We start from the raw sequence: 27,606 nt of genomic DNA on the forward strand, positions 1-27,606 counted from the left end.
AGACTACCTTGACTAGAATGTGAATATATTTGTTTATACACAGCAGAAGAGATTTATCAATAGGGATCTTTTATTTGAAAAAAATAGTGTCAGTTTTTCATATGTATTGATAGTGGGTGTCCTTACGAGTATACTCATTAGAGTGACAAGAAAAAAATGACCCCTATCAGCCCACCCCTGAGTCGATTCCTAGTCCCACAAGAAGTACTCGTTCCAAATTTGAAGCGAATCGGTCAAGTCTAGCTACCGGACCAACATGCCTGAAGTTTGTATGAGATTTTTCGACAATTTACATGGAGAAAACCCACTAACTCGCCTTTTTGCCGCTAGGTAGCACTGTATGCATCGTATTATCACTGTAAGTGAAAATAAGAAAGATAATTTAATTGTCTGCAACTTTGTCGAAGACTGCTAGTCAATCCGGCTTTATTAAAAGAAGTTATTAAACTTTTAACGAAGTGATATCTGAGTCAGTTTTCTATGGGGCCTAGCAGTGCATGGTTGTGTATCAGTACTCGATTCTCACGAACTAGACATTTTTGTGAAATAACCGTTAGATGTAGCTCAATAGTGGGTTCAGAAGAGTTGTAGTAGATAATACGAGTCATGTTTTGGTTAGAAAAAAAATTTAAAAAAAATTACCATAACTTTGCAACTTTCGAGCGATTTGAAAAAAATCAAAATGTGTATATCAGCGTAAATGAGAACAAATTTTTGTTCTACTTCAAGCTTAAATTAAATTAATTGAATAAATGATTAAAAACGATTACATTACACTAATTGTTACTTAGGTAGTAAATCAACCAGTATTTAAATTGTTGTGTCACGAGTCACATTTCCACCGGCAGAACGAAACACTAACGGCAACCGTACACTGGGGTATAAATGTACCCCACGCCAACTTTGACACTTGCTTCCACGAAGACGAAAAGCAAACTGGCTTTACCACCTTTTCCTACTCTTACTTTGAACTCTACATTGAATTATGGTTAGGGCGTAGATCGGTAAATGCCGAATTCTCATTTTCACACAGTTCCCAAGATGGCGTGAGGTATATTTGTATCCCGGTGCAACGTTCTAGGGTTAAACTTAAAAAATATATTGAGTGTCCATTTATATAGCAACATCCAAACAACACAACGCAGTCGGAATCTCACTGACAAACTATACAACTGAGCGTATGTAACAATATACTTTACAGATAAACTGGAAAAAAATTGGTTGATTGTATGAAAAAAGTTTCGCAAGTTTAACCCTTTATAAGGCCCAGAGCTTGGGGCTATTAATGTTATATTAATAGAAACACGGTTCTTTCACTTAGTTTAGAATATATTTATACTTATTTCGTAATGTTTTGAAAATATACTTGGTACCGCCCGTACCGCTGTTAGAAAACGTCAGTCTTCGTAATGTTTGATGTATTTCCAACGAGATTGGTGGAAATATAAAGACAAATCGAGCTGGATCGGAAATTCAGAAAGAAATTAAGGTGAGTTACTGGTTATTACCTGATTAACAGTAAATAACCCTTGGATTCCGAGGATAAGTTGAAAAATGCGAGCACAGATTACAGACGTTCATTTATTCATGTAATTATTTTCTTTGCAATTTTTTCCACTCATAAACCAAATTTTCGGATTAAAAGAAGTTGTTTTTACAAATTTGCATCATCAACTTATAGAGTCTAGAGTATTTTATTCAAAATCGAGCTAATTTTATTATCCAAAAAGAAATTACCGTATTTTTTTTTCAAAAGACTCTTGAACAATCTGACACTTTTCACTGTATCTCAATAAAAAGTAATAAGAAGAGTTGCCAGATTCCTAACAAGTAGATTTCATAAGATTGGAACACTTCTCACTTCATATTTCTGCGTTATGGACAAAACGAAAAGGTGGCAATATAGTTGCCACTGCCTTATAAAGGGTTAAAAGTGTCGGAATAATTATCGACTCACTCTTCGAAGTGTTTTATCGTTTTGTCCGTTACTGTATATTTTTTCGAAAGCTACTAAAAATGTAAGAAAAGTTTTATTTACATCAGCAATTCCCAGTGTTTTAGAGTTAAAAAACACATTTGATGTAGCAAATAAAATAGTTCAGGTAAAAATCGGCTACCTCAAACGACAAATGAAAATCGTAAAACTCTTCCCCAATATTAAATACCACTCATTAACGAGGCTGCGATTGATCTCGAGTGGACATTTATCGAGGACATGTCTATTCGGGGCTATGGCGATCTGATCCGAATTGTTCTCATTTCCCCACTCTCAGTTTGCATTGTACCAAACCGAGTCCAGATTGTCCTTGAGTGATTATGAGCGCTCTGGAAGTTGGAGGACAATCCAGTATACATATATGGCACAATTATAGTAATCCTTCCGGCTATGTCCGACTAAACAAACCGTCCCCCATCAGCTGCTGGTGACACCTCAAAGTGTGCTTGTCATTCTGGTATTTCAGGCTCCCTTCCGGCAAATTTGAGCTCAGTTCAAGTGCCTACTATTCGCACAAGTGGAAGGCTTTCAGGGATGGTTAGGTTTACCAGTCCATTTTGGATGAGGCATACGCACAACAATGTAAAGTGTCCGAGTGCGATGAATAATCCTGGCGGTGTATAGCCCTGGGATAGGCAGGTGCTGAACGAATCGAGCGGTTCCACGCAATCCGATCGTTATTGTGGTTTTTTTTTGTTCCTTTGCGTCATTTACATCCGCCGCGGCGTCGATTGTTATGATTTATTTCAGTAAACCATGATCTAGATTCCGATTTCTAGTGGTCGCAAAAAGAAACCCGCGATGATGCCGTCGTGCGGCCTCCGGTCACGTATTGTTTACTTCTGCCTTTTACGCGGCTGGACTTGGTGACACGTACTGGCGAGGAGCGTGGCCAATGGGCGTCATGTCGGATGCAGTTCCTACACCTGCATCCTGCCAGAGAACGCTTACACAAAGTATGACAAAGCAGGGCCTGGTTGTTTTGATTGTACACGCGCGGTCCGGACACGGTGGTTAAGTTCTGCACGAATTGGGTTACGTTTTAGGAGTAATTACGTTGTTCAAATAGAGATTTGTGCGCTGTGGTTGAAAAACGTCATCTGCTTGAGGTCAGCACATTTTAAGCGTAAGCCGCCTCCAGGCACTTACTGCCGCAGTCCATGCTGAATATGTTTTCACAATTCCGATAGGAAATTAGCGTTGAAAGCATTTCCCGATGTTGCTTCCGTTCGTGCTGAGTCCTGCAGCGACAAAGGATGCATGCTGAGCAACTCCAGACAGGCGGTGAGCGATGCGTGTTTTGTGCAACTGAACACAAACACCCAGAACGGTCATCGATGCGTCACCACAGTCTCTGCTTAATGGGTCACGGAAGCTTTTACCCCTACCCTTGGCAACTGGATGCCTATAGTGCTGAGCAACAACTACAACAACGACCATCAAGAGGCCGTCGGCATGTTGTATATCTCAACAGTTTGTTCCAGCGGGAGCGAAAAGAAACTGATTCTTTATTCGTAGCTTCCTTTTTCAATTTTCCTTCAATCGAGAGAAGTTCGCCCCCGCAGCCGGTTGGAAATTCGATTAGTTGTTGATGACTGCTCCAGAACACGGGAATAGTTTTGCAGGGGGTGTAGGTCTATTGTTATAGATTTGAAGGGGAATAATATTCGAACAACAACTATTGATCAATTTATTGATGGTATAACGACATCAAGAAAATATTTATGCAATATAATTTTCTCGCGTGGAACCCGGCTTATGCTTATTATGCAGTTAAATTTTGAATTCTTCACATTTTGCCATCAACAATTAATTGTCTTTAGATTTTCGGTCCCGTATTATAGTATCACCAACAAGAAAGAGGCTTCGTAGCGCTTCGAACTCACTGTTATAATTACATAGCTCGATATAATCCTGAATAAAAGACCTTTTCAAAAAATCAATCGAAACTTCCTACAGTGCCATTATCAAGGGGTACCGCAAATGCCCTCAAAGTGGTAACTTCCGGTTGGGTGTTGACTACGAAGCTAAATAATGCAACTGCTTGCTTCCACTTCTGTGCCTCCTTGCCGACTGAATGGTCTTGTTTCCTTGTTTCCTTTCTCCTGCCAGGCTTCCTGGTTAAAATTAAACGTAGAGGAGCTCTAGGAGCCCCGACCAGCTAGCGGCACATTGCCGGTCACAATCGATTCCGAGCTGCGACTGTAGTACGGCGCTCAAGGCTCGGTAATTCAATTGAAATAATAAATTGATTTTTATTAGCTGCCGTCAGTCAGCGTGGAATCGAACTTGAAGCGTTGAACTGTTCAATGAGGGGCGTGTGTACAGGAAAGGAGGTCAACTATAGCACTGATTATGGCTTCTCCGAGTTGGAAAAGTTAATCCTGTTCTTAAAAGTGATTCATCATCTTCGTTTTGTTTTGGATTGTATTCGAACATGGTTTGTTTATTAACTTAGATATGTGTATGAATTTACTCTGTTGTTTGAGCTTTAAACCCCTTTCTATATTTGCATTTAACTCTTACGTCCCCAACTCCGGCAAAGAAGAAACTTTTCCACTGATTATAAAACCTGTCTAATGCGGTGTCAATCTTTATAATTTTACAAAACAAGTGCACTGGAGACCATTTTGAGGGTTTTTGTTATTCATTTCGTTTATTTGATAGGCACAAATGCAGGCCCGTAGCCAGGATTTTGTTTCGGGAGGGGCTTGAAAATTATTGCATAAATGTATAAATTCTGATGACTTGAGATAGTTACAGTAAACTGAATGTAATTATGAAATGTTCTTAGTGAAAACAATTCCATAACTAAGACAATAGACACTAAAAAACCCTAAAAATATGTTGTCTGTTACAAGAAAAGCTATAGTGCATCGACGAATTAAATTTGATTATTATTAGTTTATAAGTTAGAAATTTCTCTCAAGATCCTTCAAGAGATCAAAGTATTTAGGGCTGATTGAAAATGCTATGCATTCTAGACTACTCGTTTACAAGGTGTAGAAGACGCTAAATTGGAATGAGTACAAAAATATCCAAAAACCCGCCTAACGAAACTTTACACGCATTTGCTAAACAGGAGAACGAAACCATAGTCAAGGTTGTCTCCATGGATCGGAATATATCAGTGTAAAATCCAAGTTTATCGTTGCCAAGAATGTCCGAACAAAGTGAACTTCAACTCCTATTTTAATGATCATTACTATTACTAGTTCTGTGACTTTATCCGAAATATGCGTTAACTCAACTTTATGAAATTTTCTGTTTTTTAAATTATACTGATCATGTCGTAATTATAACAATCCTGAGAAAAACACATGTTTTTTTCATTTGACTCTCGTGAGGGAATGGGTTAAACACTATCTTCGACAATATTATCAGGTAACTGAGAATAACTATCAATTTATTTATTTAAGTAGATTCTTTTTAGATACTTTTATATCATTGGACTTACGAATTAAAAATATCGTAGACTGATTTTCCTAGATCCCCGAAACTATAGTAAAAGTCAAAATGTAAAGTGAGTGCAAAAAACTACTGATTCCACTACAATGCAAGAATAAGATCATTAGCTCATTGACGTTCAGAATTTTGCAAAACCGTTGGAACATGAGAAGATTACATAGATTAAGTAAATATTATATTTGAACATTTGAAGGTATTATTTCGGATTTCATGGGTTTTTGGACAATGTAAAATATATATTTCAATGATTTAATCTACTAATGAAAACTATCCAGAATTTAATCTACTGAGCGAAACTGCTCAGAACTTGTTCACTAATCGAAAAAAAATTACTAAGCACTGATTAGTGAATGCTTCTAATTTACGTAAAATTAGGTAAATACACTCAAGTTTTTTTACGCGGTTTTTTTTGCGCGATATTTTTTTACGCGGTTTTTTTACGCGGATTTTGAAATTTACGCGGTTTTCATTTACGCGGATTTTGAAATTTACGCGGTTTTCATTTACGCGGATTTTGAAATTTACGTGGTTTTCATTTACGCGGTTTTCATTTACGCGGCCTGTATCCCCCGCGTAAAAAAAACCTGAGTGTATATCATTGACACCACCAAAATAACTAGAAACTATAAACACAGCTGAGCTTAATAATTTCAGAATCACTTGCTTCCGACACATGGAAGAGAACACATCGCACTTACATCTAATTTGCAAAAGAGGCTTTCTTTTAGAGTTGTATGTTTTCAAATCACAGCAAATTATCCGTTTCCTGTGAAACTTTTGCAAAACTTTATGTCAATTCGTCAATTTTGCCTTTATGTTTGCGAATATCTGATTTCTTCCTTGCTTCTCGCTCCCAATAATTACCCGTCCAGGAGAAAATAGCTGACTAATAACCCGAGCATACTATTTTCTGGTATCATACCAAAACCTGGTATTAGTTGATTATTAATACCTCATTCAGGTAATAGGTAGGTATTGAAGAAACATTTTTCAATACCTGCTTAATACCTCAATGAGGTATAATACTTTATTTTCGTATTTTCATGTACTCCAGTAATTTTTACCAATACCAAATCAATATCTTATTGAATACCTCCATACAGTGAATTTTGTTATTGGAAAGTTGAAAAGGTTTTGTTTTAATTCAGGTATTATAATAACTCGTTTCATTATCAACTAATTATTCGTAGTACATGTCTCAGTTATTATTTCAGGTATTTTACCTCTTATGCAATATTTGAACACCTCAATGCCTTATTGAGGTGTTCAAATATTGGGTACAATATACCTAAATTTGCTATTCTGAAGTTATTTTCTTCTGCTCGGGTATCCTTCGAAATGGATTCCATTTCTCCCAAATGTGACATTAATCTGCGAGTAAGCGGTATCCGATCTTGTAGCGGAACATTGATGTTCTCATCGTCCATATATAGGAGGATCTTAATTATATTGTCACACTCAACCATGTGTTTTAAGTTGTTCGAAATGAATGGCTTCGTCTGGGCTAATTTGTTGAGCGCTAAATGCCTGACATGGTAGAACTCGCTTCCGAAAGTCCAACCTCCATTTACACCTTCAGGAAATGTTCCACATTATGAATACTCGGTCCTAAGCGAATCATCAATAATTTTATAATCACCGTATTTGGCTAGAGCACCACTTCTTGTTTCTCGACAGATTACTACAGCAACAATTATAGTAACAGTTTCTTTTATTCTTTAGGCAAGACACACAATATAAAAGTTACTATTTTTGTCGTTCGCGTCGCACTGGCTCGAGCAAAAGCATAAAGTGACTGAATTTCGTGACCATTGCCTTTGGTGGTTAGAAATAGCCTTCTTCAACTTTTTCTCAAAGATATGTTCAAACCAAATGAGCAACAAATTTTGTTAAAAGTCGCCGGTTTTTTAAATTCATTTTTAAAAAATTTCGGGAGGGGCTTTAGCCCCCTAGCCCCCCCTCTGGCTACGTGCCTGCACAAATGCGTTAGCTTGGCGGTGCCAAATGCTTTTGTTTTTACATTTTGGATATCTTAAAACTAGGAGGTTACAATGTTGAAATATTTTTTTTTACAAAGGAAAAGAAAGTTTACAGCTATCTTAAGACTAGAAATAAGATTCAATATACAAGAGAGGGCCAAAAGATTTGTTTATGAAAAAATTTAAAACAAGGGATTCACTTTGATATACAAGAGGGGGAGTAATAGTATTTTACGAAATATTTTACGGTTATCTTAAAACTAACAATATAGTTTAGTACACAAAAGGGGGAACAAATATTTATGAGAAATTTCACAGAAATCTTAAAACTAGGGATTCAATTCTATTTACAAGATGGAGGACAAGAGTTTCAATAAAGAGTAAAAATTATAGCTATCTTAAAACTAGGAATACAGAATATTAATTTGATTTTTTTTAACGAAAACTTATGCTTGGTCAAGATATTCAGAGGGTGGCTTATTTCCACATCAGTGTAGCAGCAGTTGTATTAAGGACAGGGGAGAGAAGGCGTATGGTGACAGGGAAAGAAGAGCAAAACTTGCAACTTTCGCTCAAACGGAGGGTGGGGGGGGGGGGGGGGGGTATCAGCGAAACAAATTTGCGCCTCAGTCTGGTAAGTCGTCGAGTACCGGATTGGCAGATGGTATTCTTCGGACCCGCGGGGAATCCTTCAAAAGTCATCGGACCTCGAGTCGCTCTCGCTTCAGTTTCCTTCTATGCAGGCGTAGTGGTAAGGGCGACGGCGGTTACATAGTGGCACTCTGGAGCTGATCGGTTCCACAAGGCAGCAGGAAACTCTAAAAACGAGAAATAAAAGAGAGGGGCTAAATTGGGATATTTATCGTTTTTATGAAGGTATAAATAAGGGACATATAGCAGAAATCACGAGTTGCCAGCATATCTTGGACTGGTACATTGGGTGGTCTACCTCGGGCCCGAAGGGATTTCTTTAACTGAGACCTGGCGTCACAATACCCGGCGCATACCCAGACAACGTGTTCGATGTCGTGATAGCCCTCGTCACAAGCGCACAGACTACTCTCCGCAAGCCCAATACGCCGCAAATGCGCATCCATGGTGTAGTGATTGGACATAAGTCGGGACATTACACGAATAAAATCCCGACCCACATCCATCCCCCCGAACCAAGGCTTTGTTGATACCTTTGGGATAATCGAATGTAGCCATCGTCCAAGTTCCCCGTTGCTCCACGAGGTTTGCCAACTGTTGAGTGTCCTCTGACGACATATGCTAAAAAATTCGTCGAAGCAGATTGGTCTTTCGTAGATGTCACCATTTAATGCGCCCACCTTTGCTAATGAGTCGGCCTTTTCATTGCCCGGGATAGAACAATGAGAGGGGACCCAAACAAAGGTAATCTGATAATATTTTTCAGATAACGTACACAAGGACTCCTGTATCTTCCCCAGAAAATACGGGAATTGCTTTTTAGGCTTCACCGCACGAAGAGCCTCGATAGAGCTGAGGCTGTCCGAAACGATAAAGTAGTGATTTGTGGGCAGAGTGTCGATGATCCCAAGGGTGTACTGAATTGCAGCTAACTCTGCGACGTAAACTGAAGCAGGATCATTGAGCTTGAATGAAGCGGTGATAGTATTGTTGAAGATACCGAAGCCAGTGGACCCATCGAGATTTGATCCGTCAGTGTAGAACATTTTGTCACAGTCGACTTCTCGGAATTTATTATAAAACATATTGGGTATCACTTGTGGGAGTATGTGATCCGGTATTCCACGAATCTCTTCCTTCATGGATGTGTCGAAGAATACAGTAGAATCAGAAGTATCTAGAAAACGAACACGGTTGGGAGTATACGAAGAAGGATTGATGCTCTGTGCCATGTAGTCGAAGTACAAGGACATAAAACGGGTTTGAGAATTAAGCTCGACGAGCCTCTCGAAGTTTTCAATCACCAACGGGTTCAGAATGTCGCATCGGATGAGCAATCGATATGAGAATTCCCAAAATCGATTTTTTAGCGGAAGAACGCCCGCCAGCACTTCGAGACTCATCGTATGGGTCGAGTGCATGCAACCCAAGGCAATGCGCAAGCAACGATACTGGATTCTCTCCAGTTTGATGAAGTGTATGTTCGCAGCGGAGCGGAAACAGAAACACCCGTACTCCATCACCGACAATATCGTTGTTTGGTACAACCTGATCAGGTCTCCTGGGTGAGCACCCCACCATGTTCCAGTTATTGTTCGGAGAAAATTGATCCTTTGTTGGCATTTCTGTTTCAGATACCTAATGTGACATCCCCAGGTACCTTTAGAGTCGAACCAGACCCCGAGATATTTAAATGTGAAAACCTGGTTGATCGTTCCACCCATTAATAAAAGCTGGAGTAGCTCCGGCTCACGCTTCCTAGAAAAAACAACCAACTTAGTTTTCTCCGTGGAGAACTCAATACCCAGCTGAAGAGCCCAAGCAGACAAATTGTCCAAGGTATCTTGTAATGGTTTTTGCAAGTCGGCAGCTTTGGGCCCTGTAACAGAGACCACCCCGTCGTCTGCAAGTAGCCTTAGCGTGCATGAATTGGCAAGACAATCGTCAATGTCATTCACGTAAAAATTGTAGAGCAGGGGACTTAGGCATGAGCCCTGGGGAAGACCCATGTAGCTAAATCGCGATGTTGTTAAATCGCCATGCGAAAAGTGCATGTGCTTTTCAGACAACAGGTTTAGCAAAAAGTTATTTAAAATTGGTGAAAGACCATGCTGGTGCAGCTTCTCTGACAGAATTTTGATAGAAACTGAATCAAAAGCTCCCTTAATATCCAAGAAGACTGATGCCAGACTCTTTGTTTGGATTTCTGTAGAAAGTGTCTTTGCGGAAGCCAAATTGTGTATCTGACAGTAAGCCATTTGCTTCAACCCAATTGTCGAAGCGAAACAAGATCATTTTCCCGAACAACTTCCGAATACAGGACAGCATTGCAATCTGCCGATAAGAGTTGTGGTCGGAGGCTGGTTTTTGTATGGCGATGACCTTCACTTGCCTCCATTCATGAGGGACATTTTTTTGCAGTATCAGGCAGATTCTTCAGCAAGTTGAATTTGATTCTGTATAACCCTGGGGCGTTATTGTTGCATGATAAGAGAGCAAGCAAGCATGGGAAAAATCGCATCGTGAACCGATTGTTCGCGCTTCGCAAGCAAGCTTTCTTCAGTTGTGATGCATTCTGTTAGCTTCGAAAATGATACCTAGCAACCTGTCGTTACGGACACATGCGATTCAAAGCTATAACAACCAACGAAGAAGCACATCAGTTGTGTTTTAATTCTTTCCTTCCCCAACGCGGATGGCTTCGTTCGCGAAGCTCTTCTCGAGCGGTTCGCGGTTTGCATAGGATTTTCATTATACAGTTTTATTTCATTTTCATATTCGCACAATATAATTAATACTTGGCAAACCATATACTATTTTAAAACCAGCTGATAATCAATGGTTTTAAAAATTTACAACAATGCACTGCTAACAAATAAGTCGCAAGGAACTTCAGTAGATCAAATTGCTAGTAGTGTATCACAAAACTACCCATAACGCGATCTGTCAGCAAAAAATCCAGTGCAAAAATAGGTACTATGTTTTAATCATGCATGAAGAAACCATTGTGAGCTTCGCGAAGCTACGTGACAAACATTCACGAGCGAAGAATTGACGCTGCTCTTAATTTTTTTAAGCTTCACTTTTGATTCGCAGTTTGCCCATCTAGTGACCTGCTCTGAAGTTATTAGACTTCTCCCTTCATGCGTTGATTATGGTTAATTAGTGAGCACAATATTTTGACCACTTTGTGATCCACAGTTAGCAACAGTCGCGCGAGTGAACGAATTTTCCCATGCTTGAGAGCAAGTGAGAACTCCACCATCGAAAACGGTGTTTCGTTCGCGGTATCGTGAGGAGACGCGGCGCGGTACGTTTTCTGTACCGGGACAGAGTCTTGGCGAAAGCGAATATCCAACGGTTTGAATATTCCACGTTCTCGTTGGTACTATTACGGTTACGCATACGTCGAGCCGTACCCCAAAGAGTGCTCATCGCTGTTTCTCTCGTTAACCCGTCGACGAACCGGCGCCAATAACTGCGTTTTTTGGCTTTCATTAGACTCTTCATTCGCCTTTCTAACGACGCGTACTGTTGATAGCTAGCGGGTAACCCGTCTTCCCGGAAGGCCTTATATGCAGTGGACTTTTCCGCGTACAGCTCTGAGCACTCTTTATCCCACTACAGGGTGGGACACCGTCCATGGGTATTCGCGCTGGGTACTGGTTTAGTCTGAGCTTGTCTGAGCACTGTCGAGAATCAAGCCTGCCAAAAACCTGTACTCTTCCTCCGGAAGAAGCTCTTGTGTGGATTCGATTTTAACGGATATCGCGGTCGCGTAACTCTTCCTATCAATGTTCCGTGTGAGGTCATACGAGACATTGATTGTTTCTGATGGTCTTGAACCGTTAGCAATTGAAATTACGATAGGCAAATGATCGCTACCGTGGGGATCAGGAATCACCTTCCACATGCAATCTAACTGTAGCGATGTCGAGCAAAGCGATAAATCCAACGCGCTCGCACGTGCTGGTGGTGTAGGAATCCGCGTCATTTCTCCCGTGTTTAAGATGGTCATGTTGAAATTGTCGCAAAGATGTTGGATTAATGTTGATCTATTATCATCGTGAAGACAACCCCATACCGTACCGTGCGAGTTAAAGTCTCCTAGAACTAGCCGCGGTGCCGGTAAGAATTCCGTGATATTACAAAGCGTTCGGTGTCCTACCGAGGCTCTAGGAGGAATGTAGATGGAAGCAATGCAAAGGTCTTTGCCTTTGATTAGAACTTGACAAGCGACAATTTCAATGCCTGGTGTCGAAGGGAGGTTAATTCGGTTGAAAGAATAGCACTTTTTAATCCCCAAAAGTACTCCTCCGTAAGGGTTTTCTCGATCCAGACGAATTATATTAAAGTCGTGGAAGTTGATATTTATATCGGAAGTTAACCAAGCTTCACATAATGCGAAAACATCACATTTTAAACTGTTTAGTAAAAAATTGAAGGAATCGATTTTCGGGAGGATACTTCTGCAATTCCACTGTAAGACAGTGATCGAATCAGTGACCTCGTTTGATGACTTAGCCATCGAAGAATACGATCGCTGCAAGGAGGGGCCATTTAGTAGTCAACTGCTTCAAAAATGTTTGCACTATAGGGAGAAAACGTATCAGAAGGCTTTTAAGAGGATCAGTAACATTGAAAGCTGTGAAAATTAAGTCCACTATGTTAGAAAATTTCATTAGTCCGCAACTGGACTGAGTATCTGTTTGAAAAAAGGGGACACTTGGGGTTTTTGGTGTCCCTGGAAGTGGTGGGTACTCCTTGTTAGAATTAATATTTCCAAGTCCTGGAGCAAATTGCTTCGGCTTTTGTGCATCACTTCCGTTGGATTTATTGATTGTAGTTGGCGCACTCTGAGTGGACGACACCTTGGCACCCTTACGAGGCAATGTAGGGGAGGCTGGATTTCTCCTCTTCCTGGATTCCCCTGGGTTAACCAAAGATGTTCCCTCTCGTAGGTCGTCAGATTCGTGCTCAACGTTAGCCAAACCAGCATAGGGATTTTCGGACAGGACAGATGGCGAAGCATTCTTTAGCATTTCTGCATAAGAACGCCTTGAGCGTTCCTTAAGGGAGCGCTTAATTTTATCCCCGCGCTGCTTGTACGCAGGACATGATTTAAGAGCATGTGAAGGGCCCCCGCAGCAAATACACTTTTCAGTTTCTTTGTCGCAATAGTCATCCTCACGCTCTCCTTCGCATTTGCCGCATCGTTTGTTATTTCCACAATATGTGGCTGTGTGGCCCCACTGCTTGCAATTGCTGCAGCTCATGACCCGCGGTACAAACAGGCGAACCGGTAGGCGAACCTTGTCAAGGAGGATGTAGTTGGGAAGAGAGGACCCGGCGAATGTCACCCGAAGCGAGCCTGATAGAGAGTAGGTAGTCTTACCTCCCTCGGTGTTTGCGGTATACAATTGTTTGCATTCCAAGATCTTAATCTGTTCAAGTGAGGGGTCCTTAAAGCAGCCAAGCTAGGTTCGGACACTACCCCATCGATTTATACGGCCACACAAAGCACGTACGCTTTAAATTCCCGCGTAAAGCGCTCACAGCAAGCAATCGCGTTTGCCTGGCCGAGATCATTCACTAGAACACGTATCTTGTTTGCCCGAACACGTGTTATCTGAGTTACGGCCGGGAAGTTAGCAGTCAGATCTCGAGAAAGCTTTAATATATTAACCGGTTTCCCTCCGGTCCGAAAATATACCACCCATGGCCCAGAGGAACCTTCTGGGTACTGCTTTATACGGGGAGCAATGCGAGTGTTAGGGGGATCAGGGACTTCCATGATTACATCAGATGGTATTTCGCCCTCGGCCATTTAAGCACGAGGGCAGAGCGTTATATAAACGGGAATGTGTCTTATTATTTGTTTACAAGGTAGAGTAAAAGAAGGAAAAAGGAAAGAAAGCAAACGAGGACAAAAAATCAAACAAAACTTATCTGCAAACAACGTCGATTGTTCCGCACCAGCGAAAACAATGTACTGGATTTACTACCGGCAGAACGGCAGCTAACAAACCTTCACTCACTGAAATTTACACACCGAACACCACTGTGAAATATAACGATCCGTTCCGTTCAAAGGTTGGGAGTAGAGGTGTGCGCCGATGAAAAATGTCGTAATCGGCGGCGTAGGTGTGATTTGGGCCGGCGGCGGCGGCGTATCGGCGTGACGCCGTTTGCTAAAATCATCGGCGGCGGCGGCGGCGCAAAGCGGCGAGGGATATTTTTTTATATGGATGGAAAGTAGTAATTTGCTCAATCATCTTGCTATGTTGACTATTGTGTCTGCGTGTGTCAAAATTAAACCAAATATTGATCACTATGCTATATTTCACCCTAAGGAGGAAAATTTGGTAAAAACCAAAATTTCTCACTAGGGTGAAAATTTGTTGGTAAAAACCAGTCTTTGTACAGGAGGGCACAAATCCTTATTTCATACTATGTTGCGTTTCGGCTTCGCCTCTTCAGAAACCGACACTAACGTATTGTCGGAATAGATTAGCGCCGGCTTGACGCAAATCCCTTAAAACTAAAACACACTATGTGTTTCAATCAAACGACTGATCAAACGTGATGTCCCGTTCGAGCAGAAGTTCTGTTTATGCCGATGAGACACAAGTGAAGCCGAAACTTGTCTTGGCTTAGCAGGCCTATGCGAAAGCACTATGTATATTTCACCCTATGGAGGAAAATTTGGTAAAAACCAAAAGGCGAAGCCGAAACGCAACATAGTATGAAATAAGGATTTGTGCCCTCCTGTACAAAGACTGGTTTTTACCAACAAATTTTCACCCTAGTGAGAAATTTTGGTTTTTACCAAATTTTCCTCCATAGGGTGAAATATAGCATAGTATGAAGTTGTTTACAATTTATCATATTCTTAGCTAATGTTACTAATAAAAGTTGGATATTTTCGGAATGGGGTTGACGAGTAGATGACGAAAATCAATTAATGAAGCCAATTTGAAAACCAAGATGGCGAATTCCAGTTAAGACATCTCTATAACCTAAAATATTGACATTTTCGAAAAAAGTTAATCATAGAATAGATATAGGTATATTGATTTGTGATGCGGATGATATGATTATAGAAAACTTCTCTGAACCAGAAGACGCTATATTGGCCTTCAAAAGGGCATCGCTCATCTACTCGGCAAACCCGCTTAAAAATACCCTCATAGTTTATACAGATATTGTTTGAAATAGCTCCAAGGTACCATTTCTATCATCTACTCATTAAGCCCGTTTCAAAAATTCCCAAATTGTTAGGGTTATCGAGATTATTGTTCAATCGGAAGTCTCCATCCTGGATTTCAAAAAGGTGCCAAATATCCATTTTCATCATGTACTTCTCAAACCCGTTCCGGAAATACCAATATTGTTAGGGTTATCGATAATGTTGCTCAACCAACGAATTTTGATAAGAATGTGAAGCGAATTTTTTATGATCTAAATCCCAAAAAACGAACTAATTCAATTTACGAACCCTTGGCTTGGTCCGTAAATAGAGGTTCCAGTGTACACATTTGATGCAGAAAAATGTGGGAATTGAACTAGATACCTATTAGTATTCACCAAAAGTTGAAACTCTTTCTCTCACAACTCTCTGTCTCAGTCTTTCTAACAGCAGACTTCGCTGTTGGATCCCATTCATCGCATTCGGAATGTTTTCTCTCTGAATGTTGGCGCAAGTGTAACAACTGATTCCAAAACCGATTTTACCATGTTCAGAAACCAATAAAGAAAATTCGTTCAGGTCATAGTGACAACTGCAATAGCTGCATCCAGTGCCTCAAAATCATCAACATGTACCAACAATAAGAAACAAGGCAGCATCAGTGGTGCGAAATTTTACATTCAGTTGCCTATTTCTGATTAATTTGCTGAATTCAATATTCAGTTTCAATGCTTCCCTCATTCATTCACTTCCAAACTGACTGAAATTTTATGCAGAATCGAATGGTTGAGTGCAGAGAGGAAATATAAATTCATTCACAAACCAAAGCATTCATTTGTTATTATGTGGACAGTTTGAAAGCAGAAGTTCTTTTACATTTTCGAGCATAACTGAACTGCATAATCTATATCTGGTGCACTTTTGCTTGATGATCTCAGAGCGGACGGACGAGGAAAACAAACAAACCTTCGATTCATCGCGGCGGGAATAAATAGGATTTTATTTCTCTTTCAAGCTCACGAAGGGATGTCAATTTTTCTAAGCTCGGAGTCTGAGCAGCATTAACGATGGTAGCATTAACGTGCGTCAAGGGAGCATGAACGATGGCGATATGGACTGTATGGCAATGTCGCAAAAAAGGTTTCCAATTGCAATGGCAAATCGGACGCAAGTCATTCTAATGGCCAGCCACAAACAAATATTCCTTTATTATTTTTATTTTTCATCTATTACTTATTTAAAATACTGACGACTCTGGTAAGCTAACGCATTGAATCGTATCATAAAAAATAGTTTAATTGAAACGGTTGCATTTGTATAGTTCCTCTAATCGATGTTGAAATAAGAAGTCATATATGGTACGGCCCGTCAGTACTTCGAACCCCGGGGCCCGGCGCGGCTCTCGACGGCCCTGAGTGTTACGAGGCTACTGACTACTAAGAATCCTTCCTGGCGGGGGCTGGTTTATACGACGGGTGGCTTATACGACACCAACGCCTTACCCTCTGAACTACCAGACCAAGGTTAATAGTTAAAAGTCGTACGGCTTGAATTACTATATCGAAGGCATGACGCTATACGAGCTTTGCTTGCGTGCAAATTTGAGTAGAATGGTGATTCACGCGTGCGATGGTAATTTTCAACGTATTTTTATTTAAATATTTACACAGATTTTGTAGAAACAATTGTACTGGCTTATATGTCGGTTCATTAAGTTTTAACTGTTTCTAACCATGAAAAAGTGACATCATTCGTTCGATATGCTATCTAATTCCGCATGAGCCGAATATTTTCTTGCACTGAGTAACTTGTGTCTTTAACTACTGAGAACTCGACAGTAGGGAGTATTATGGTTTCCACAGACTGACGGTTGATTGCTGCGATCCGGATGACTATGCGGGTAGGAAGTCAGCAAAAGTATTGTCCAGGCTATTTTATTATCATATCGATTGATTGATTAGTAAAACAAGTAATGCTTAGAACAAGTATATTGCTTAACTTCTGAATATCTTAATACCTTTTACCGACCTATTCGGCTGATATTCGCTTGTCCAGTCTTTAAACAGCGGAACACTATATAAATTCACAGTTCATAAGCAAACCGCTCGCAGACACGGTGACAGTTTAATTTCTTGCTGAATTGCCGTGCGGTTCGAAAGCAGCTTTGTTTCCATATGGATACAATTTGTTTCCATATGGATACAATATCCTGCCTCAAGATTGGTAATGGTAAGAATCACACAAAACTATTACAACCAAAAAGATTATCGCAAAATAAACCAAAATTCTTTCACTCAATACACATTCAGGTCAAATATGGACTCGGCGCGAGTTTAAATATGATCGGCGGCGCAGCACAAAAAAGGCAATCGGCGCGCTGACCATTTTTTCCTGAAATCGGCGGCGTGTCAAAATCATCGGCGGCGGCGGCGTGGCGCGGCGGCGCACACCTCTAGTTGGGAGACGTATGATTGGTATCCTATTCAATGAAGCTGTAATTTTCAATCAACGTGTAAAATTGTACTAAAATTCGGTGAAAAAAGCACGACAAGTTGTGTGTATTTGTGTTGGAACTTAGTTTTACATTTATATGCTCCAAATATGTGCATGAAAATGTATTAAAAATCACAAAATATTTTTTTCTGTGTATGATCGTAAATCAGTCCCATAAAGATAGGAATTACAATAGAAAATGAGAAAAGCATGCGGTCATGGGCTTTGCACAAACATCTAAATTTCCGAAAAGTTATTCAACTTTTCGTTGGTGGCTGCGTCCCCAATTGCGCACCCCACTTTGACAAGCCGTCCGTCCAATGTGAATTTTGACAAATCATCCGTTTTGTCAAATTTGGGAAACAGTCCTTCAGATTCAATTTTTTGATCGTGGTAGGCGTTCACTTCTGCTCTCAACTAAAGATTTAACGTCAAATAAAAATATTGTTTTTCAGTTGAAAAACCAAACTGATTTCGGTACTGGTCCGCACAGTCAACTGTAGTCCCATTCAACAGCGGCACTCAACTCTAAATGAGGATACAGAACATTTGCTATTCGAAACTATTCGCTATTCGCAATCGGCATACAAAAATCGGTTGACAAACATCGTCCAATTAATTAGTCTTATAATTTAATTGGGCGATTATTATGCTGAGGAAAAGCAATCAGCTACAATCAATCTAGTCGAAACTAATAAGTCAGGTGAATTGCGACCGATTTCTTCGGTAAACACAGCTGCAACAGTAGCTGACAATAATTGATAATTATTGTCAATTTTTGGTGGTAAATTTTGCTAAAAATTTGTATCCAAAACCATATGTGAACAAACATTGTTTAGGTCTAGGTTTACGTACTGTATCGTTAGAAGATGCTTTCCCGGGTGGTTTAAAAACAAGCTTCATATGTGCTACACACCTAGAAAAAATAGTGTAAATTTACGTCTCCTGACCCTGACATATACGAGCATCAAAAATGACTTAGTTTTACGTTTGATTGTAATTTTATTGTAATTTGACGTTTAATTTCGTAAATCATATAATTTTACTCCACATACAGCGTTTGTTCTGAGAGGTAGGAAGTGTAATTTTATGTTATTGCGCATGTAAAGTATATGTTCCATGTAAAATTAAACGGAACACGGTAATGTTCCGTCATTTCGTAAATTACGGTTTGTTGAATTGTGTCATGTTTGCAATTACGTCAACGATAAAATTCAGATTTTTTTGGTGTGTATTATTGGTCATTTCATGTGTGATGAATTTAGGTAAGAGCAGAGGTTCTAATCCCATTATTCTCTCGACACTTTCCAACGGCTGAGAATATGCTTATAAATAAATTCGTGAAGAAATTGAAATGATCGAAAAAGGCATTTGAAAATAAACTAACAAATTTCAAATTTGACGTTCAACGTTTGAATCACGAATATAACACCCCTATCCCATTTATATTGAACTGACATAAGTCAACATCTTAGCGGGCACAAAAATTATGGGCCCCACTGACAGTTCAAATTGTTCTGCTCGTTTTGCTCGAAGCTCGATTTTCACTAGTCAGTACGGCATGACTCAACTTTGACATTTGTTAAAAAGCGAAAATATTCGCCAGCCAATTGAAGAAATGTGTTGTTTTGGAGATGTCGGTGAATAATAAAAACTTTACATCATGGTGCACCAACAAATTAAATGTACTCGACTATCACAAAATTGTGTCGAATGAAATCGATTCTGTTGATTGTGGATCGACCCTACCGCGACGTTTTAGATGTTGGCTTTGAAATCAAGGCGGCGTAGCAGATACCTGGTTTGAATTGAGTACATAAATGAGCAGGGTATGTGATAGCCATTAAACTCAAGGCTGATGAGACCGCTTGTCAAAATTGACAGTGCTGACGAGGTGTCAAAGTTGACAGTGTACAGACGACTTGTCAAAATAGAAAGCGTATGTGAAAACGCAGCCACCAGCAAAAAACTCAATTCTTTCCTTTATAAATAAAAATCTCGGAAACAAGCTTCTTTTTAACTCCTAAAGCTGGTCAGCAAAGTACAAATTTCCCCATACTGCTGCCTACTAGATATCACATAAAAAATATGAATCTTATCGTTGACGTAATTGCAAGCATGACACAATTTAACAAACCGCAATACACAAAATGACGAAATTCAACCCTGTTCCGTTTAATTTTAAATGAAAATAATATTTTACATGCGCTATGACATAAAATTACACTTACGCCATTCAGAACAAACTTTATATGTGAGGTAAAATTACATGATTTACGAAATTCAACGTCATGTAAAATTAAAATGTAATGTAAAACTAAGTCATTTTTTATGCTCGAATATGTTAGGGTCAGGAGACGGAAATTTACACGATTTTTTCTAGGTGTGTAGTTCTTTGGTAAGCGCTATCGTTTTAACACTGAGTTTCTGACTGCCCACGCATTCTGTGGAAAACCCCCTTGCAATCATAGAAAAGCAAATTTCATTCAATGAGGTACACAATCCACCTATGAAGCCATTTCCAATCCAATATATTTACAGCGGCACCAAAGATTGCCGGCTTTACCTTTTTGAACTGCTCCTAGCCACCCTCACAACACCAAGTCAGGATGGCCGAGCGGTCTAAGGCGCCAGATTTAAGCTCTGGTTCCCGTAAGGGAGCGTGGGTTCGAACCCCACTTCTGACACATCCTCTTTTTTGTCGTGGCCGGTGACGCAGTGTCTTGCAGATTGTGTGAGACTATTTTCGCAACGTAGGAACCTGCGACTTTAGAGGTGGTTTTAAAAGGATGAACATTCTTATTGGAATATAAAATATTACCCTCTTTGTATTAAAAATGACGAAAAGTTGAAATGTTTCTTTTTTGTTCTGTATGTTTCCCTAATTTAAGTGGATTTAAACGAACCCATGCTAATTATGTCGTTAATCACCTATAAATTGCTACCAATATCTTTACTTCGTTGCCTAGCACCAAATAGCCAAAGAAGCTGCAGTAGTCGTTATTGAACGATATGAAAACTCGAATCGACTACCTTAATTTCCACCGTTCTGAACAAAGATGGCAGACGCATAATTAGCATAGTCTCATTACCAAAGCTGACAAATTGAATTCAATACTTTTCATTAGGTTTGTTCCAGTACACGCAAATCACTCCAGAGCAAAAAATTACCGTGTTAATGTCGTAAAATATATAATGCATTCAAAATTGCATTGATTTAACGATTGTTCTTGTGTTTTCTTACATTTTACCAGATTCTAATTTGAAACGGTGTTGCGCGTTCGTTTTACGAAAAAACCGGAAGCGAACGAAAGCTAGTGTTCTCGGAAGCCTTATTGAATAGCATTTTTTTCTTCTTCCGTCTATGATTATGATTGGAATAACAATCTCAACATTCGGAACAGACAAAACGATCTAGAATGGAAACGATAAGGATAGCATACCTAGAAGGGCATTATCAACAGGTAAGTCCATTCACTCTGGAACAGCTATCGTCGTCCTATAAACACTCATGAATGGACTCATATTCTACAAAGCGTAAGTTTTCGACTGCCTATCAAATCAAAAGTGATAAAATAGACCAGCCCATCAGCTGTTATTCTACCTTACCGATGCATTCACTCAGCACATTCATTTTGAGTCTGCTAATGAATTCTGCAGTGCAGTCAATTTCCATTTTTATATTTTACATGGCGTACATGGCTCGCTAAAAGAGCAACTGTTATTGCTTAAAGGCGAATTCGCTTTCGCTCCAGAGCTACATGAACTCAATGCAGTAGCGCGACTGCCCGAAAATATCTCCGTAATCAATACAATGTGTTTCCCATCAAATGCATTTAAAATGGCATCAAAAATTGTCCATCAACAACGAACAGCATACAAGTTGTCCAAATTTTATGTGGCTGTTTTGCATTGTTTCGAGAACAATTTATTTTTTAAATTATTTAAAAATAAGAAACAATTGTTTTCCGTAGCTCACGAAAAAAATATCTGACAACATTTCCATAGAATCTATTTTTATCATTCCAGGCATGCGCAAATCATTTCGTTCTTGCCATGAGCGCTTGGCACCAGTCATGAAATATTTCATCCAATCGTGATTCATGAAAAAGTCACATGGCAATCTATGTATGTGTAGGTATATATTGCATATTCTCTCTGGCTTGTGACGTACATTCGTCTTTCCGATTAGTCAGTGCAGTTACTGCTGTTGTTGTTACTGTAGATTATGATTTCACGATGCTTGCGGTTCGGTTCCGTGCGATCTATTCCACACCGAGAACTTCACTGAACGCAAGGGTCCTGTGGCGCAATGGATAACGCGTCTGACTACGGATCAGAAGATTCCAGGTTCGACTCCTGGCAGGATCGAGGTTGATAATTTTTTGAAAAGTTTTTCCCTTTGTTTTCAATGGCTGCAATATTCACAAACTTATTCAAATGGGACTTAGGGGAAGATGGGGTAAAACGCACCCCCTAAGGAAATATGACCATAACTAAGCTATAGAACATCAATTGGGAGAATTTAATTAATGATATCGTTTAACCAACATTTTTCTCTGTAATCAAAATAATAACGCTTTGCAAAATATTCAAAAACATGAAAATAATTCAATTCTTCAAAATCATTGAAACTCACCTTTTGAAAAATAAGCGGGGCAAAACGCACCTATGCGGGGGCAAAATGCACCACAACAACGGGGTAGAATGCACCGCAACAACGGGGCATAATGCTCGGCGAACAAGCAAGTAGTTTTGTTTTCTAACGAGATTTCACAAAAGTGTGCCATTAAATAGCCTTAGGTTATGCAATTGGTAGGATTTCAGATAGATTTTTCTGTTTTCGATTGAAAGCCAGCAAAATCAGAGAAGAGGGCATTTTGCCCCCGATGGAGCAGAGATATAAATTAAGCAAAAAGTGAATTATTTAGTAGATTTTTCATATGTAGTGCGACAGAATAATGAGCAACTGTATAAATAGAACTGGAATGCTCTAATATAATAGTAAAACAGTATTTATAAGAGCGGAAAATCCTTGTTGCACGAGCCACAATAATTACATGAGAAGAGCACGTTATTGTTTTTTGTTTATTTCTCGAGCTGCTATTGATGTGCGGTTATCAAACTTTGACAGTGTATGTTTACTATGGCGGACTTCCGACTGGTATTACCGTTTTCTAGAAATTTTCAGCTGTTTTCGATATAAGCAAGGGGTGCATTTTGCCCCGGGGGTGCGTTTTACCCCATCTTCCCCTACACCCCCACAAGTGCAAATGAGCGTCTTTCTTTGTTGTTTACATGTCGCTAACATGAAACTTCCAACATTTTTTTTGTAGGTGAAAATAGGAAATGGGTCGTACACTAATTACGCAAGGTATGGGGGGATTGGGAGTTTCAAATTATCTTTATAAAATGTTATCTATGGGATCGGGGAGTTTGTCATTTCTTACGTAATATCATCTAACAGATAGTGACACAATCTCATATTCGTACACCTCTAGTGTATATGTTTAATATTGTTTCATAAATGTTTGCGCTATTTAATATAGGTATTGTTTTGTAAATGTGGTAGTAGAATCATCATCTGTCATTTTCTTATCATTTGTAATCTAAAGTGTGCAAATTTCCGTACACTACACATGAAAAATCATTACTTGGTGTGAAAATGGCACAATTTCATATTCGTACACTTTTGAAAAGTCAATTAATTTGTCAATTTTAAGACCTGTTATTTCTTTATTTTTTTTTGTTTTACTTAGATAAAGAGATTTTATGACTACAGAAAAGTGTTCATTGGCACAGTTTCCTCTACACTAGTTTAAGAAATTACCTCAAATTAACGTACTGGTTAAAAAAAGTAAACTAACTGTCATTATGGGACGGAAACTAAGTATTACTCACCAAAATGAAGCTAAATCACTTCATGAAATCTTTGAAATTGTTCAAAGGTTGCGTACTTAACATGTCGTTAAAAACTTTGATGTGACGAAACGTAGAGCAGATATTGCGAAAAACTTGAACCGTAAAAAAATTACGATGAGGGATAAATAATTTTTGATTAGAAAAATTTGGGAAATCCGAGTAAGTAATGTTATATACATGGTAAATAAATTGAATCATAGCATTTAAGTATAAGTCTGCTCTGGTACGGCTCGCAGTGTATGGAGAACGGACAATTACAATGCCTGTGTTCTGAGCAAGAAGCTGTTCATCAATGAGAAGAACAAGACTTGATTTCTTATTTACTAAACAACGTTGAAACATTTTATCGGAATATTGGAAAGATCGTAAACTTTATCTACGAGTCCAAATTCAACAGCTTTGACTCAAATGGCTGTTGTTTCGAGTGGAGAAAATAGAACTCAGACCTGGCCGTAATAGTCTTATAACAGCAGCTAAACGCAGGGACAGTGGAGTTATTGTATCGGGTATTATATGTCCACTAGAAGTGCTAGAAATTTGGTCTTCATTGATGGAATGATGGATCAGAATGTGTATTTTAATATGAATATCTTAGGGATCATCCATAAATCCCTGGGCTTGGGTGATGAGCCTAATGAGCGCGTACTCTTGCTTGGTCGATAAGAGTGGGAGATCCGAGCGAGTGCTGGTTCATTGATCTCTGAATCTCATGACTAAATTCGATCGAGTGTTTTGGCGGACGGCTGATATGGATGTTTCTACTTTCAAATGGGGGATGGTTCGGTTGTTCGGGGACTCATTTGATCTTGAGCATAGTGATCGAGTCATTCGATTCGGAACGATGGACTGTCATCTATAAGAGATGATCAGACTGAAGGTGGGTGTTTTTATCTCTTAAATCGCTCTGTCGCCCTGGCTAGTGAAGATGGCGAGTAACACTCGTTTATAACGAATCGGATTCGCTGTTTTCAGAAACAGAGATGACAATCTCTTATGGATGGAACCTTCTCTTAAGCATACTGTTCAGCCACTAGTTAATGCTCAACTATATCAACTTAATAAACTGAAACACGTAGTTTTTGAAGAAATCCAATCCACGTGAACCACATCACCAAACACCTAAAAGTAGTTTAGATGCATGTAATATCTATTTCTGTGTTATCTATTATCTTATCTATTCTATTATCTATTAATATCTATTTCTTTATCCCTCTCACTGGAGGATTGACGATATTGTAAACATCATCAAGCCACAATAGACTCAATAGAATTATCTAAATATAAGGACCCTTCGCTCTTTTTGGTTTCTATGTGCACCAAGTGCTACTACTAGAGGTTAATTAGTTGTTATGTTAATAAGCCACCAATCATTATGACGCATGATTTTAGTTATATAAGAATCCCGCTTCAAGATGTTGATTACAATACGCCTCGATAGTGGTGTATCGAGGAGGCCGGGAGGGCTGATAGGAGCCTTTTTTCTGTTCTTTACCTTTTTTCTATTCACCCGCTCATAAACAATCTACTAGTTACAAATAGATAATTGAGAAAGGATGTGCTATGTGTGGTTATTGGCTATTCAAGTATTAGTAGTGTTTGAAGTACTAATGTATGTCTTTCATGTGATGATCATAACTTTAGCTGTATCTTGTACCTGTCCAATCTATTGCGTCTCTCATATATTGTCCTTTATCTCTTTTTTCCGAATCCTATACTGCCATTCTACTCCCGCCTTCAGCTGGGTCAGCAAAGATGGTGATAGTGAACTTCTTAACACTCACACATTCTCAAACGCGATCTCAAGCGGGAACCTACAAAAATGCCTTCGCGCGCTCGATTACGAATCGGTCACGTCCGGAGGTCTACCCTTGATCCCAGAAGCCTGGGTCCATGCCTTCAGCTGGACCAATTGGGCAAATACGCTCATACCTATTGGGCGGCACGTCTCATGGCGACATGACCGGGAACCTTATCGATATAAGGGATCCCACTCTCTGCCAGAATTCTGGCCGCGCACCAAAAATTTAATATCAGACTCACGGTTCGCGCGACCATTCAAGAACACACAACACACGCAAATATGTTACAAAATCACGTCAGCGTACAAACGTTAGAGCCCCTCGCGATTTTCCAAACAACCTACGCCCACCAACTCGCAAGCATGATTATGCCCCGGTGATAAGGTTAACGTCTCAGCGCTCATAAACTTACCAACGCGATCTCAAGCGTTAATCTACAAACTCCCGCGTTCGCGCCATCATGAATCGGGATCGTTTGGAAGTCTCTATCCTCGGTACCAACAGTCTAGGTCCATGTTAATTTAAAAAGAAATAAATAAAATTGAAAAATTAAAAAAAAAAACGCTCCCATATCCACTAGACAAAATGTCGCATGGCGACATGATCGGGAAATCTAGTGATATGGGATAACTCGCTCCCTGTCAGAATGTGATCCATACACCGAGCTAAATATCAGAATGACGGTCCGCGAATATATCAATGGCCGCAGGGTTTCAAAATCGAATTTATACACGCGAAGTCACATACACGCGAGCACACGCGACAAACACGTCAACATACGAACGCTTAAGCCCTTCGCGATCATCTACGCACACCTATGCCCGCGATCGCGCAAACTTGATAACGCTCCGGTAATTATGTGAACGTTTTCGTACTTACGAAGTTACGAACGCGAACCCGCAAACGCGCGCGATCATGAATCGGTCACGTCCGGAAATCTTTAGCCTTCATTCTAGTAATTAAGGTCCATACATTCAGTTGGACCAATCAAAAAAATAAAGCTCATATCCACTAGACCACACGCTCTACGGCGACATCGCCGAGAACTCGTGATATGGAAGATCTCATTTTCATTTAGCATCTGAGCCGTACACCAAAGATAAAGTATTAGATTCACGGTCCGCGCACGATTATCCAAAGAACACACGCGAAAATGCGAAATGCACACGGTTATAAAATAGATTTTATACACGCGAAGTTACATACACGTTAGCACACGCGACATACAAACGCACACGCGATCGAACACGTTAACGCACAAATGCTCGAACCCTTCGCGATGATACATGCGATCGCGAGTCCCTACGTCCGCACATACCTGAACCGTACAATGAATATCACATTCAGAATCACGGCCCGCTACAATTGGCCTAATGCAGTGTTTTAGTGGGCGACATTGCCTGTCTCGTCTGCAAATTGTAGTATGTGATTCTGATGGGGAGCCCTTCCGAGAACCTAGCTCTACAGCTAAAATTTCTTTAGGATCATCCATAAATGACGTAGCATTATATGGGGGAGGGGGGAGTTTTGTATTTTGTGATGATGTGTGGCGACAGGGGGGTAGGGGGTCATGTCATGCTACGTAGCTGTATTAAAGGAGAATAACTAACATCGTTTTTATTTTTTTTTCAAATTTTACGGACAAGGGGGGGGGGGAGAATTACCGTCAAGCTACGTAAGTACCAGGGGGTATTTAGAGGTTTGTGACGAAATGCTACGATGGGGGGTGTTAAAAATCACTCAAAAAATGCTACGTCATTTATGGATCGTCAAAATAAATTTTGAAGCAAAGCTTCCGTAAAATAGTACTTTTACTAAGAAGTGGTGGATATTGGAAATTCGATCAGGAGAAGAACCTAAAGCATAAGGCGTGCAAAAAACGTTTAGAATAATTTTATAATTATTTGAATGTTATGGATTCTCCACTGCGCACCCCGTTTATTAACTGATTAGAAAAATAAATGGGAATATTTGGATAACAAGTACGAAACTATCCGGATTATAATGAGAATGATCTTAGAAACTACTATTTAGAAGAATGGGGAAAAATTTAAGTTGAATAAACACAAAAACTAGTGGTCAGCATTCCAATACGATTGAAAACTGTAG

General features: G+C 39.7%; 1 protein-coding gene and 2 non-coding genes across 4 annotated transcripts in view; all 3 read left to right on the forward strand.

The window, feature by feature from the left end:
* LOC131688736 (matrix metalloproteinase-2-like) overlaps window positions 1-27,606 on the forward strand; it is a 259,760-nt gene that overhangs the window by 222,265 nt on the left and 9,889 nt on the right. Inside the window, exon 1 of one of the 2 annotated variants that reach the window (XM_058973215.1) lies at window positions 21,122-21,240. The exons of the other annotated variant lie outside the window; for it this stretch is intronic. Coding sequence (XP_058829198.1) covers window positions 21,196-21,240 — 45 coding nt within the window. The 5' untranslated portion in view covers window positions 21,122-21,195. Of the gene's footprint in view, window positions 1-21,121; window positions 21,241-27,606 lie in introns of those variants that run through there. 2 annotated transcript variants of the gene reach the window in all.
* On the forward strand, window positions 20,380-20,463 carry Trnal-uaa (transfer RNA leucine (anticodon UAA)). The gene has a single exon. It is a non-coding gene; the product is annotated as a tRNA-Leu (tRNA).
* Trnar-acg (transfer RNA arginine (anticodon ACG)) lies at window positions 22,075-22,147 on the forward strand. The gene has a single exon. It is a non-coding gene; the product is annotated as a tRNA-Arg (tRNA).

Source organism: Topomyia yanbarensis, chromosome 3 (genome assembly GCF_030247195.1).
Source record: "Topomyia yanbarensis strain Yona2022 chromosome 3, ASM3024719v1, whole genome shotgun sequence".
Lineage (NCBI taxonomy): Eukaryota > Metazoa > Arthropoda > Insecta > Diptera > Culicidae > Topomyia > Topomyia yanbarensis.